Here is a 14343-nt window from a genome sequence, read left to right on the forward strand (position 1 = left end):
AAGATAATATAATAGAAAGATGTATTAAAAAAGGAACAGTATTCCTACTGACAACTGCGTCCTAGATATGTGGTGATATGGTTGCGCCTTCAAGGTTTGAGGGAATTATTTCTTTTCAACTGGATATTCCTTTCTGATTTTGGAGTCTTCATGACTTGGAAAAAGGTGGGCATGCCTTTTCATAGTATCGTAGGATAATCCAACTTGGAAGGGTTGTCAGGAGATCATCTGTTGGATTATACTAATGTGGAAAACAGTTTTTCGTTAAACCCTGCATGAACTTCTCTTGTTCAAGGTTATGCACACCTGGTCCTGCCACATGTGCTGTAGAGAAAGCCTGGCTCTGTCCACACCATGACCTGACTGTAGGTGGAAAAGGCTGATCCGAGGTGCTTCCTTTCTGCAGGCAGAAGCAGCTCCATCACTCAGACTCCCCTAGCAGAGCCAGAGCCCCAGCCCTTGGACACTGCTGAGCTTACTTCTCATCAGCGCAACTGTCTCCATTATCCAACGAGTTGCATAATTACCTATCTCTCTTATCTCTGTGGTTTGCCCTGTGACCTTTTTTAGCAATGCTTCTAACTCAGAAATAAGATGGAAGCACATTTTGGTACCTTTGGTGGCCACCCACCAACATCAGCCTTGTAGTTCCAGGTGTCTCTTAAAATATGAAGGTAATTGGAAATGAAAATAAATACATTGCATGAAGCTCAGCAGAATATGTGAGTAAGAATACTTCAAATTGCTAAGGGATCCTGGAAAATTTATTAAAACTGTTCTTCTTATGTAAAACATTTAGCATATAACCATGATATACTGGGTGATAATGATTTTTTTAAAAGTACTACTTTTGCTGTGGATCTCTAAAATGCTATTAAATATATCAGTTAATTGCTAATTGATTTTTAAATAGTTCAACATTTTGAAATATTCAATTTTCTATATTTAATAGTTCAAAAGTCTTTTAAAACTGATAGTTAAAATTTGGGTCAGGAATGTGCATGCTGTGTTTTCATTTTGAGAAGTCCTGAGTATCTGCAGAACTCACTTATACTGTGGGAGGTTCAGGTGCTATAACTAAGTGGCACTGAAGGAAATTCAGGAAATTTATGCCTTCAAATCTGTACTCCACCACCTTGGGAGACTCATTATCCTGTAGCATCTAGGACATCTGATTAGCTGTTGTCAAAGTCCATACTTCCTTCTCAGTTTTCTGATATATTAGCATTGTTCAATCCCATGGTGAAGTTGACCAAGTCCATTTAAAGATTATGAGATTAAAAGAATGTAATTGTAAATGACAGAAAATTAACCAGACCTGTGGATTTAACACCAAAACAGTTTCTGAGCCAAACACTATGGCTTGCACTTCTCATTTTTCTCCACAGTGTGAAATTTCATTAGCCAGACTGTTTAGAAGTAACAAATGAGTGTGAATTATACAGATGATCCCAAATGACTACGACCAAAATCCAGCCAGTAGTTTCTATCATATATTTATGTCTATCAGGACAAAGAAAAAGTAAAAAAATATTAGAGTTAACTTGTGCAAATTATTTCTCATATACTAGCTGCAGAACTCATGCTGCCACAGAGGGTCAGATAGGCCTTGGCATTACAGGAACATCAAACAAAAAATGTAATTATCTTCAGGGAGTTATGAATTTCACATCTGATACCTTGTGAATGCCTTGGTCTATATACAAATGCTATTACATGCTTTCACAGAAAGCATGCAATCCTATTTCTTCAAAGGGATAAGATACAGATGTTCCTGTGCTGGTGATTCATCGTGTAGTAAAATGTCACTGCCTAGAGAACAGCATGGCATACTGAAATTTAATTTCTCCTGATTCACATTTGGAGGGAAATAAGGAAACATTTCCATGGAAGGAAGGAAGGGAGGGAGGGAGGGGGCGCGGAGCCCTTTTCCCGCCACTGCGCCGGCGCCATCTTGTCTCCTTCACGAACTGAGGGCTTCAGGGGCGCCTGAGGGGCTGAACAGTCCAGGAGGAAGCTGAAGGGTCAGTGAGGGGCTGAAGGGTCCAGGAGGAGGTTGAAGGGTCAGTGAGGAGGGCACATGAGGGGGCACATGAGGAGCTGAAGGGTCCAGGAGGAGGCTGGGAAGGAAGGAAGGAAGGAAGGAAGGAAGGAAGGAAGGAAGGAAGGAAGGAAGGAAGGAAGGAAGGAAGGAAATAGCAGCTGTTTAAAATTTGTAGAGAGGCTTGGAATGTAACTTTATTTGATGAGTATTGCAGGGAGAAGGAAGCAAAGAGGTAAAGGTGTAAAAGAGGTGTATGATACTGTTTTAAGTCTGTCAGAAGAATGCAGCTATCAGAAATGATAGTGTGACCAAAACTGAGTATACTCTTTTGCCTGTGTTGCACAGACAAACACAGAACCAGGGCTTTAGAGGCAATATTGTATTGTTTAAATGCCTCAAGCTGAGTCTCTTACAATTAAGGTGATTTTACTTTAGTGCCAGAATGTGGGGTTTTGTTTTCAAACACATGCACTCTGCTCCAAGTTACTTTGCTTGCATTTGTGAATGGAGTTCACAGACCTGGGATTCAGTACTAAACTATACTGCATGGCGATCCAGAAGTTTCAGAAATGTGATTTACATCAAGGGAAATATGTATGCCAGACAATAAAAAACACTGAAGAGAAAGATGTTTCTGAAAATTTATTTATCTTCTGGTTTTAGGAGCTTGTCCTCATGGCTTCAGAGCTTCTTGTACCTTTCTGTACTTGAACATCCAGACATCTTTTTTCTTCATTTAAACAACAGCCAGGGTAGCATATGCATTAAGAGAAGAAGCAAAACAAAACATAAAAAGACAAATATATACACATGCATGCATGCACACAACCCCCCCCCCCCCCCCCCCTATAGACTGAGGAAATAAAAATCACATTTCCATTTCCCAAAAACTTCCTCATATACAAGACTTGAAGAGAGGAAGAAAAAAGTAAAGCCTCTCACTCCTATTGTAACTATGACTCAGTGTTGAAAAAGATTAGAGATTTGTAATCTTGATTTGAGATTTGTAATCTTTGAGCAGACAGTTAAACATGATTTCATAGCTCAAGGATGGAGACACTTACCTGCTGGGGGAAGGAGGAAGGGAAGCAACCTGGATTCTGCTCCTGCTTCAAGCACTATTTATGCATGTTACTCAATTACAAATGCAAAATATGTAGGCAGCCCCTGGGGCAATAACCCAGGACTTCCTCTTCAAAAGGAGCACTATTAGGGTTGCAAATTATCCTCTCTCGATGAATCTTGCTTCCTGTCCAATACAGAAGTATGACTTCAGCAGGCATGACAGACACTTCTCCAGCCTGAGCTTCACCTTGAGTTAGTGCTGGATGCACTCTTGGGAGGTGTGGGAAAGATCTTGGAAAGAGACTGGCAGTGAACCTGCATCTCCCAGTTCAAGAACAGGTGCCTTATCTACAAGTATGATATTGTGTAAAATGTTGGCTATTGTGCTTCCACAACCTCTGGATGTGTTTCTGGGAGAAAGTCTCTGGGGCTGTTGTGATTCATGAGGAGGTTGGTCTATGGTAGGCATGCTCAGAAGATGCTTACTTCAGAAGCCTCTCAGGATATGCCAACACCTGTACATCACAATCAGGCTTTGGTGCAAGGTAGGTTTCAAGATTTTCAGCTGTATGGAAATAGCAGTAGCAATGAGAGATGCAACGTCAGAACTTTTAAATAATTTGATCAGCAAAAACCTGAGGTAGTTTTTTTTGTGGCCATTTAGCATACATGTAGTGTGCAAATATATCTTGGAATTTTTGTTTCTTTTTTGAATTTGTCCATTGGTGGTGTTCTGCAAGTTATTTTGTGAACCAGCAGCAGGACATAAAACCAGAACCCAGAAATCCTGCTCTTCTACAGTCTCTCTATAAGATATGTAAATATATTTACAATTAAAACCAGTATTTTAATGTTGTTGTTTTGTTGGAAATGAAGTAGCTGGCACCTAACTGAATATAGGAAAAAACTTCTCTCATAGTCACTCTATTTATTAAACAGGTTGTTTCTCTGTCATCGGCATGTATTTATTAGTTTCTTGAGTGGCTTTCCAATAGATTATTTTTCCATGTCTTTCCATCTTTCCATATCTTTTCCATATTGTTCTCCTGGCCCCTGTTCTCTTTTATTTTGGGTTCTATTCCCTCAGGAGACCAAAATCCTGCTCCCTTTACTCTACTCACCATGTACTTCCTTCCAAAGAGACTATTTGACTAAATGAGGTAACAGGAGGTAACATAATGTAACAGAAGGGCAAATATTTTTGCTGTTACTGTGAATACAGCATTATAAATTCATGCTTGTAGTTTCTATATATTCAGAGATGAATAATTTATGTTTGCTTTGGGTAATGCCAAACAATCAATTACATACTAGAATTTTATATATAGTAGAAAATATACAGAATACTATAGCAGGAAATTCTTCAAATATTTGTATTTAAACTAAAAGGGTAAATAACTTCACTCAGACCTCAGTACAGAAAAGTACTTAAAATGCTGTTGAATAAGATTCATAAATACATTTTTATGTTTTATGTAATATGATAGAGAAATTTTTGTAAGTAGGGCCTTACTTGTGATAACAACATGACCAGGTAGCCCTGAACAGGATTTTGGTTCCTGCTGTGCTTATGCAGATTACCTTTCCTCAGTTCACTGTAGGAGTAGCCAATCTGAAACAGTGTCCAGTCTTAATATAGGTTAACCAAAAAGAACTTCTGAATTAAACTTCCTCTTGGGAGAAAAATAATTTCCAAGTGATAGTGTGCTCTCAGATTGTTTGTTAGATTTTTTTTTCCTTTGCTATTTATTACACATCTTGAATTTGAGCAAGTAGATCCTGCTTTGCTTTTTTCTATTGGTCATCTAAATGGATAGATGACCAATAGATAAAAATGATAGATGACCAATGGATAAAAATCCAAATGCATATTCAAATTCTCCTAGAAATATCAACGTAAAAGATGTCTAAAAAAGTGTGGGGCAGCAAAGGGAAGGGGTGCCCTCCAAAGGGATCTGAACAGACTTGAGAGCTGGGACCATGCAAAGCTCAGGGAGTTCAGCAGGGCCAAGTGCAAGGTCCTACACCTGCGATGGGACAATCCCAGACACCCCACAGGCTGGGCAGAGAAGTGCTTGAGAGCAGCCCTGTGGAGAAGGACTCAGGGGTAGTGGCTGATGAAAAACTCTCCATGAGCCCGCAGTGAGTGCTCCCAACCCAGAAAGCCAAGGAAATCCTGGGCTGTATCCGAAGCAGCGCTGGCCAGCAGATTGAGAGAGGGGTTGTACCCCTCTGCTCTGCTCTGCTCTGCTCTGCTCTGCTCTGCTCTGCTCTGCTCTGCTCTGCTCTGCTCTGCTCTGCTCTGCTCTGCTCTGCTCTGCTCTGCTCTGCTCTGCTCTGCCGAGACCCCACCTGGAGCACTGCATCCAGCTCTGGGGTCGTCAGTATCAGAGGGACATGGAACCTCTAGAGCAAGTCCAGTGAAGGATCATGAGGTTGGTAAGATGACTGGAGCATGTCTCCTATGAAAACAGGCTGAAAAAGTGGGGGTTGCTCAGCCTGGAGGAGAGAGGATTGTGTGGGACCTCAGAGACACCTTCCAGTATCTGAAGGGGCCTGCAGGGAAGCTGGAGAGGGATTCTCTGACAGTAACTGGAGTTACAGGGTAAGGAAAAATGGGTACACACTGAAAGAAGAGAAATTGAGACTAGGTGTTAGGAAAAAATTCTTTACTGGAACAGTTGCCCAAAGAAGCTGTGGATGCCCTACCCCTGGCATAGTGTTTGAGGCCAGGTTGGATGGCCCACTGATCAACCTGGTCTAGTGAAAGATGTCCCTGCCCATGGTAGTGGAGTTGAAACTAGACAGTCTTAAAGTCTGTTCTAACCCAAAACACGTTTTGATTCTATGAAATTACGGAGTTCCTATTGAGAGGATTGAGAGTGGAAAAGAAAAAAGATCAATCTCTTCTCCTCTATCACTGTACTTAAACAGTAATGACATTGTTTGCATCTGAAAAGAGGGTTTCTTATATCAGTGTGAACTGACAGCTTTGGCTTTAAGTTGTGTCGCATGGTGCAGAGGAATCCAAAGGACCAAAACTATTCAAAAAGAAAGACTGAAGACTGCCTCTAGGGAAAATTCCACTTTTTATTTTTTTTTTCACTCATCATTTATTTACAAATACACATTATAACTTTTATATACATTGCACATTTACATGGTAGAAAAGTACAAAACTATATATTTAAATGAATTTATATTTAACTCGCCATGTTTGAAAATATAAAATTGCATCAGAAAAAAAGTATTATGAAAAGCAAGAAACTTGAACTGATAAAGCTTTGATATAACTTTTAGCAACACACCGATTGGAAAAGAAAATTTTGAAAGTGGTACTGCAAGACCGTCTTAAAGGAAACACCTGATAAAACACTTATGCATGTGACAAAAAATTAAAACAATAAAAATAAAATGAAACCTTTATTCTTATTACAGTTAAGCCTGTAGGTGTTATCAAACTTCACAATCCAATTTCTTTGGGTTCAAAATTTGTATAGTACAGTGTAAACTCTCAATACACTGAGATTACTTCAGTACATAATGTGATGAGAAGTACAGAAAATGAAGTGCAAGAAGTTTCCTTAAAGATTGCCTCACTGCACCTTGACAGTATACTTTAGTCAGTTACAATGCCTTTTGGTCAGTCAAGATTCCTTGTAAACAAAAACACAGGGATCTTTTATGTACAGAACCGGCAAAAAGAAAATCCAATAAATAAATGTAACAGAAACTGACATGCAAGTTTGTTAAAGTGGAAAAAAGTTAACATCAGTGAAACAAAGAGATGAGATCATGTGGGTAGGCTCTAAGGAATGGACTTTTATAGTTCACAAGAAAAAAGAAAAGCTTTACTTTACAAGCAAGAGACCTCACAATAAATAACACTGCTCTTCCCGTAACGAATAAATTTCTTCAAAAAACAAGGTGTACGGTCAACCAGACATTTTATGTATAAATTATAAAACATGACACAGTATAAATAAATGTCTACGAGACTCAACTATATGTATACTTTTTTTTTTTTTCTCCCCAAAATAAATAAGCATACACTTATTTACAGTACGGACATTGATTTTGTGCCCAATGGCTGTTTCAATAGTGATGGAGGTTTTACCACTCTAGAATGGAAGATATAGGAAAGTTGTAGTCCTGGTCTTCATCTTCCTCTTCATCCTCTGGGTCTTCATTAATTGCTAGATGGGGGAATACAGGGGAGCTGTTGTTTAAATAAGGACAACAACAGCGCAGAAGCAGCTCAGTGCATGTTTTGAAAGCCCTCTGAACAGCCATAATACAGCGTTGCATTTTATGCGACTTGTAGTGAGATGCTCTTTGGCATCTGCTGTTATGAAATAAGGTTTTTTACACATAATCTATGAAGTCATAACTGCAGAAAGTTCTGAAGAATCAATGGCTCAGGTTTTATTGGCAGATTCCTGAAATCAAATAAAAAGCGCTCTGGTGTTTTAGTTTAATTGCTTTGTGTCCTTCATTCAGAGTTAGTAGAGGCAACTGTGCTAAACCAGGTGCCACGTACTACCTTTAAGCTTGTTCTTTTGGACCGAGTTAAGAGTTTATCCAGGTGTTAATAAAGCAATCAGCAAAGCACACAAGAGCAGACAAAGTACAAAAAAAGTCACTAGAATTACACTCCTCGGGCAACCCCTTTCTGATAGAATGGCTTGTCCTTGGAACATCCCCAAAAACTCCAACTTGAAGGCCAGCTCGTTGTTGGAGATCTATTGCATTTTATCAGCAACCAAAGTGTGTGCGTGAAAGATAGATACTTATATTCTACTGTACCTTGAATCAATAAATCAATCTTTCTTATGTTTAAAGGTGTAAGTCTTCATTACCTAGGTATCGCCTTCAGAAGCCTTAAGTGTCTGCAGAGTTAAAAATCTCACTTACAGTTGCAAGATCCAGAGTGCTTCACTTCTAGAAGCACACCCATGGAGCAAGCTGCCTCTTTCATGGCACACTCGCTTGGGTAAGTTGTGTTATCGCTGGCACACACTGCTTCTTCTGACTTGCTTTCAGGGCATAACTCATCACAGAGGGCACACCGACCTCTGCCAACCTTAAAATCCCACAAGCACTTCTTCCCAGCACTGCATTGAATGTCTTCACAGGATTTGGCTTCTAAAAATACACACAGAATGCTAGAGGTAAGTGAAAAGACGAAGGAAAAAGCAAAGACAAGCAACCCCCAAAACCTCCCTTTTCCCTGTGAACTGTGAAGAAAGAAAGCTCAGATACAGTAGATGTGATGATACTTGCTGATTTTGCTCAAGCAAGTATTCCCTTGGACAACAGTGCCTGTCTATATGTGGGGGAGGAAAGACAGCTGTGCCAGCAAAGCTTGGCCCTGGGAATACAGAATTACATTTGCCTATTGTACATGACTTTCCTGCTCCATTTCATGTCAGTGGAAATTTGGCTCCCCAAATTAGTGGTAAATGCAGGATTTGTCAGCAGGTCCAGCATTTTTAATCTATTATTTTTAAGCTAACCCACAGACAGCAGTTGTCTACAAGATTTGAAAGGGAATTCACCTCAACCTAGGCAAACTTAAAGCAACCTGAGACTCTCCCAGATTCCCCCAGCAGTTTTGGGGAGCAGAGGTTGCCCTGCAGGTGCTTCTTCATAATACACTCCGCTATCAATCCTTTCTGGAATCACTTCCAACACAGAATGTCAAGTTGCACAGAAATTATTTGCCTATCTTCACCCACCCACTGTCTCCAAAGCCCACAATTATTTCTAAAGAGGAAAAAGTGATCAGATGTTTTCAATTAAGTTAACATAGTCTTTGCCAAGACCACTTGAAGACAATTGTTTCCAGGAATACAGACCCATTGAATACAGTGACCTTATTACATCGTAACCACCTCATCATCTATTTCAGGGAGGCTATTTCTCCATTGGATACTAATGTCAGCACCCACAGCCATAGCAGGATCAGGCCCTCTTCTCCCTCATGCCTACTGCAATCTTTTCCAGGACTAAGTTCACCCTGGCTCTCCTCTTCTGGGAGGGGAGCACTAACCCAAGCTGCTGAAGCCTCTCTTCTTCCCCAGCACTAGCTACATCCGTCCAGTTACACACACTGGATACTCTGAAACAGGTGATTGAGGAAGCCCCCCCACACTCAGTCTCCTCCAAAGATACTTACTGACGCATTTTCCTTCATAGGCTAATCCAATGGATCTTCCCAGGAGGCAGGTGGCTTTCCTCAGGTGGCAGGCACTGGCGTAAGTTATGCCGTCGTTCCCGCAGAGATACTGTTCAGGGGAGGTAGGCTCTGGACAAATTCGGTTACATGTCACACAGTAGGCATTGTTGGTTTGGTCAACCACACATGTGGAGCTCCCTGGGCATAAGACATCCCTGCAGGTCTCTGAAATACAGACAGAAACACAGTGATTAGTAGAAGATACCAGGATCCCAGTGAGGAGTGTATAGGTGACAACAACAAATGACCACATAAAAGCCTTCAGCAGCTCTCCTCGTTTAAGGGCTGCTGGAGGATGCCTTCATATCTCAGGGTAGCAGTGTGAACACAAGTGCTGCCAGACTATGGGGAGCTCTCAGTTCAGCTACATCCTTGTCTGCTGAGCATGGTCTAGTTACTCTCTCCCAACCTGGTTCCTGTGAGGAAGTACATCCAACATCTCCTCCCTACTCTCAGACAGACACCCTTTGGCATTTGAGGGAGATTGGATTAGATTTGCAAACCTACTTTTGCATTTGCCCTGATACTGGACTTCAAGTTCAGGCTGTTCTTTACATCTGGCTTTGAGAAGGGCGCACTCGTTCCTGTAGGTTTTCCCATCTAAGCCACACACGGGGCCCTTCCAAGTGATATTAGAGCAATCCGGAGCACAAACACACCGAGGTTTGTTCTTCTTGTTCATTTTACATTTCTTCCCGGGTCCACAGTCCACATTCTCGCATGTTTCTGATGGAAGGAAAGAGGCACCACTTTAGTACCAAGCGTGCAGAAGAGACCTGGTGTCAAAACTGCTTAAAGAAAAAAAGATACCATGAACCCAGAGCACAGAGCAAAAACACCGTTCCCTCCCGTTCCAGGACACGCCGCCCGAGGTAAATTCCCTCCGCCAGTGAGGGCAGGGGGAAAGAGAGTGTCTCCCCTCCTCCTCGTGATGTGCAAGGCGGCGGGCAGAAATGGGGGTCCCCCCCGCGATCCCGGGGCTGGTACGAGACGCCCCTCAAAACCCCGACGAGGAAGGAAGCGAGAGGACAGAGGGAGCCCTCCAACTCACTCCCCGCTCCTCTTCACCCAGACCAGCCCCTGCCGGAGCCGCTCCTCAGCAGGGAGCAGCTCGCCAGCACCCCCTCACCTTTGCACGGGATGCAGTTTGGGGCTCCCCCATTAAAAATCATCCACTTAAAAAGCGTGTTGTCGTTGACGTCCTCCGCCGTCCACGACGTGGTCAGGCGGCCGCTCTTGCAGCACTCCTCCTTGCTGAGGTCGGTTTTGTAGAGGACCTGGCAGCGCCCGTTCCGCGCCTGCCGGAGCCAGCAGTTCCCAGCTGTGGGGCGGGGGGCGGGGGGGACACCCAGACGGATCAGTGGCGGCCACCAGTGACCCAGACACAGCACGTGCGCCTTGCCGTGACTTTTACTAGACTGTTTCCTTTTATTTGTCCCGTTTCATAACCCGCAGCTACTACGGCCCATTTGGAAGCGCAGTTAAAAAAACAAACAAACCCTCCCACCCCAACGAAACAAAAAAAATCCTCCCCAAAACCACAAAAGAACTAAAAAACCAAACCAAGAAAACCAAACCAAATCCAAAACAAAAGAAAACAAAACAAAATGAAAGAAAGAGAAGACCCAACCAAAACAGAGCGAGAGTTTTTGGAGGTATTTATTCCATATGTAGAGCAGAAGGAGCACTGCCGACACGTGACAGAGGCTTGAAAAGGATGTGCATTTAAAAGGGAATAAAAAGAAAATCGCGCTTGCAAATTCCTTCCTCCTCCCCCTGCCCTCTCCTCCTCACCGCGGCTGCACAGCAGCATTGTTTTAGTGCCGCACAGTTTCACTCCCAGCCCATTTTGCAATCTGCACGAATTGGGAACATTTGCTGTTAGAGAAGTCTTTCGAAATCGCCACGTTTTGCTGTTTCTATTAACAAATGTCTCCTTCGCTAAAATAATTCAGCAGAGTTCCAAAAAAAAGTGAGCAAAGTACATAAAATACAAGGACACTTGTAGTAGGAGGTCCCCATAGAGTTTTAAAAATCGATCAAGCTGGAAAAGTTATAGGTGCCATCTCTCCTGCAAACATTTCAGAGGAAAGTACACTGTCCTTACACCGGATAGAGTGGTTTTTCTTGGGGTCATTTTTTGCCTTTTTTTCCCCCCCTCTTGTATCCCTGTTATTTGTGGAGTCAAGCCAAGAACATTAGTCTAAGCAACTCCCCCTTTTTTAGCTGGAGCATTTCAGTTGAGATGAATCTCTCGTGAATAACCAATGTGACTTCTCCAGCAACTCAATACCAATTGATTCTGCTGCTAATCCAGCCAGGGCTCGATCCTGCCTCCTTACTCCGATGGGAATGTACAGCAGCGAGGGGTCAGGATCGGCCAGCGGAGATGTTGCTGGGCGCGGGGGGGGGGCCCCCCCCCCCCCCCGCCGCACCGGGGCTGGGCTCGCCTTGAACAAACTAAAATTCACTTATTAAAAAAAAGTTTTGTGTCTTACAGCTGCCTACGTTATATTAATTTATATCTATACCGGTACTGGGGAAGGGAAAAAGAAAAGAATTATAAAAAAACCAAAAAACCACAATGGCAACACGTCCAGGCTGTGGCTGGAACATGGTCAAGAAAAGGGGAAAAGCTCCCAAATTAAAGATCAATATTCCCTTGTGTCGAAAGAGGGCTCTTAAGAGTTGTCAATATCAGGTTGGGTTTGTTTTGTTCGCACGAAAAAGAAAAAAAACCAACCACCAACTTATTTAAGGATACTCTTCAGCGCAAGAGAATTTACAACACTAATATTTACTCACACACCCCCCCCAACCAAAAAAAAAAAAAAAGAGTAGGGAGGAGGAGGAGGAAATACTAATATCCCAATATTAAACTCAGTAAAATGACCACTTATTGGTTTCTAAAAATGTCAGCTGTAATCGTGGGGTTCTCCATCACCACCTCTCCTTCAGTCAGTCAGGAGAGATAAAAATCTGAACTAAATTACCAACAAACTTTGTGCATTCATTCGGCAGCCGAGATTGGGAAAGTTCCCTCACGATGCTGCTCTTCATTCATGCTGCATAATAACAACAAAAACCAAGAAACATCCTATCTGTCCTCTGTGCCTTTGCAGAGCAGTGCGAAGATCCGATCAAAAAGGGATCTAAATGACACCTCTGCACCTCGCTACAAAGCCCACAGTTGACTTCTGTTCTGTTGGACCTTGGAGAGAGGCGTTTAACACCACATGCAAACTAAACCGTGCCCGAAAGACAGAAAACATTAATAATAATAAAGAAATATATCTGCGAACAAACAGTCTGGTCTTACCCTGCACTGTGTGATCTTCCATGAAGTGGCACAGAAACATCAGGATTAAGAGCATGCCCGGGTGGATTCTCTGATTTAACATCCTCAGTATAGCAGGGAGTGAGACAGAGGCAGAGACAGCGTGAGGGGGAGTAGGGAGAGGGAGCGAGCACTAGCCAGCCTGCTTATGATCGCTCTATTGAATGAACGTCAGGCTCTGAATGCAGTCTCTCTTTAAATCTATACGGGGGTCCTAGCTGTCTGCGGTGGGCGGTCTCCTAATGTGTGTGTGTGTCTGCTCGGGGGTGGGGAGATTTAAAAAGTTCAGTGTGAATCAGGTGACATTTTCCACCTTCTGGAAACCCTCTCCAATTATCCGCTCTAGGTGCACGCACACACAGGCGCGCACCCGCGCAGCCCTGAGCGGCGGAGCCGCCGGCGGGGGCAGCGGCGGGAGCGGCCCCGGCCCCGGCCCCGGCCCCGGCGGGCGGGAGCATCGCGCTCGCTCTCCCTGAAAGGTTACACGGCGCTCTGCCTCGCTTTGTCTTCCCCGTGCCCTTTCCTGGCAAAAATGGAGACATCACATCCTTGCCCAGCCCCGGCTCAGTATTTATGAAGGTTTTCTGACAAATAGGCAGGCTGGCCACGCATGGGTGACTGCCTTCATTCCGCACTTGGCTTGTTTACATAGGACCAGCACCATTTCCACGGATTAAACAAATCACAGCGAGAAGGAGACATTTATAATCCGCCAACGAGGCCACAGGCAGTTTAAAAATGTGTGCGTGTGTGTATGCTGTGAGAAAGAAAAATAAATGTTCATGTCCAGGGAACTGACCTTCTTCTTGGAGGGTAACTCAAGGGGTATAGATATAAATATAGGCTGTATATAATGTCTTACGCATAAGCCCAAAGTATGTATTTAATAATTATCGGTTATACCCAGTTATTGTATACAAACGTATAGCATTAGTTTGCATTTTACGCCGCCCTGGTCCCTCCGGCGGGCCGGGGGCGCTGCCGGGGCGCGGAGCGGAGCCCGCCCGCCCGGAGTGGGCTCCGCGGGCGCGGTCCCCGCGCGAGGTGGCTGCGGAGGATACATCCCACTGCCCGCACCTCCGGCGGGCGGGCGGACAGATCGCTCGGCCCAAAGAAACCCCAAATCCCGATCGGTCTGCCCCAAACCTGAACAAACCCAAAAGCCCCCAAAGACAGAACCGGCTAAAAGTTTAATACCTAGAGCCGTTCCCGGGTGATAGGCTTTTCACTGGGAGAGACCGCGAGGACGAGACGGGAACGGGGGCGACGTAGGCGGTCTCCTTTCAGAAACAGAAAGATTGCAACATCGATAATGAACTTCTAGGGCACTAGTTTATTAAGCACAGTCTGGCATTATTCTCCCCTTAGAAAAGTTGGCGGTCTCTCATTTATAACATTTTTTGGCACCGCTGAATGAAACTGAGTAGGCGATATTTCCTTTTATACAAAACGATTACTTAACGGAAAATGGTATTGTTTATTCAAAAGCTGCCTTTTAAATTTCGATTCTTTCGCTTTTCTGAGCCACCAAAGCACAACAGACTGCGAAGTATGCAGACAGGAATGCCCGGACAGTGCCGGGTCAGGGGCCGGTGCGCCGCGGCCGCCCGCGCCCTCCGCCCGGCCCTCCCCACACCCCTCCTCCCCGCTCCCGCCCCC

The 14343-nt window shown here is 43.7% G+C and overlaps 1 protein-coding gene across 1 annotated transcript; it reads right to left on the reverse strand.

The window, feature by feature from the left end:
• Nucleotides 1-6181: 6181 nt before the first annotated feature.
• FST (follistatin) lies at nucleotides 6182-13107 on the reverse strand. Its single transcript, XM_041424570.1, has 6 exons — nucleotides 12667-13107; nucleotides 10477-10668; nucleotides 9855-10073; nucleotides 9288-9512; nucleotides 8024-8254; nucleotides 6182-7305 (listed from the first exon to the last, which is right to left on the reverse strand). Exons 1-6 carry the CDS (start codon nucleotides 12746-12748, stop codon nucleotides 7223-7225), a joined length of 1032 nt encoding a protein of 343 aa, XP_041280504.1. The 5' UTR covers nucleotides 12749-13107; the 3' UTR covers nucleotides 6182-7222.
• Nucleotides 13108-14343: the final 1236 nt, after the last annotated feature.

This window comes from Onychostruthus taczanowskii, unplaced genomic scaffold (genome assembly GCF_017590055.1).
Source record: "Onychostruthus taczanowskii isolate IOZ18803 unplaced genomic scaffold, ASM1759005v1 scaffold83, whole genome shotgun sequence".
NCBI classification, from domain to species: domain Eukaryota; kingdom Metazoa; phylum Chordata; class Aves; order Passeriformes; family Passeridae; genus Onychostruthus; species Onychostruthus taczanowskii.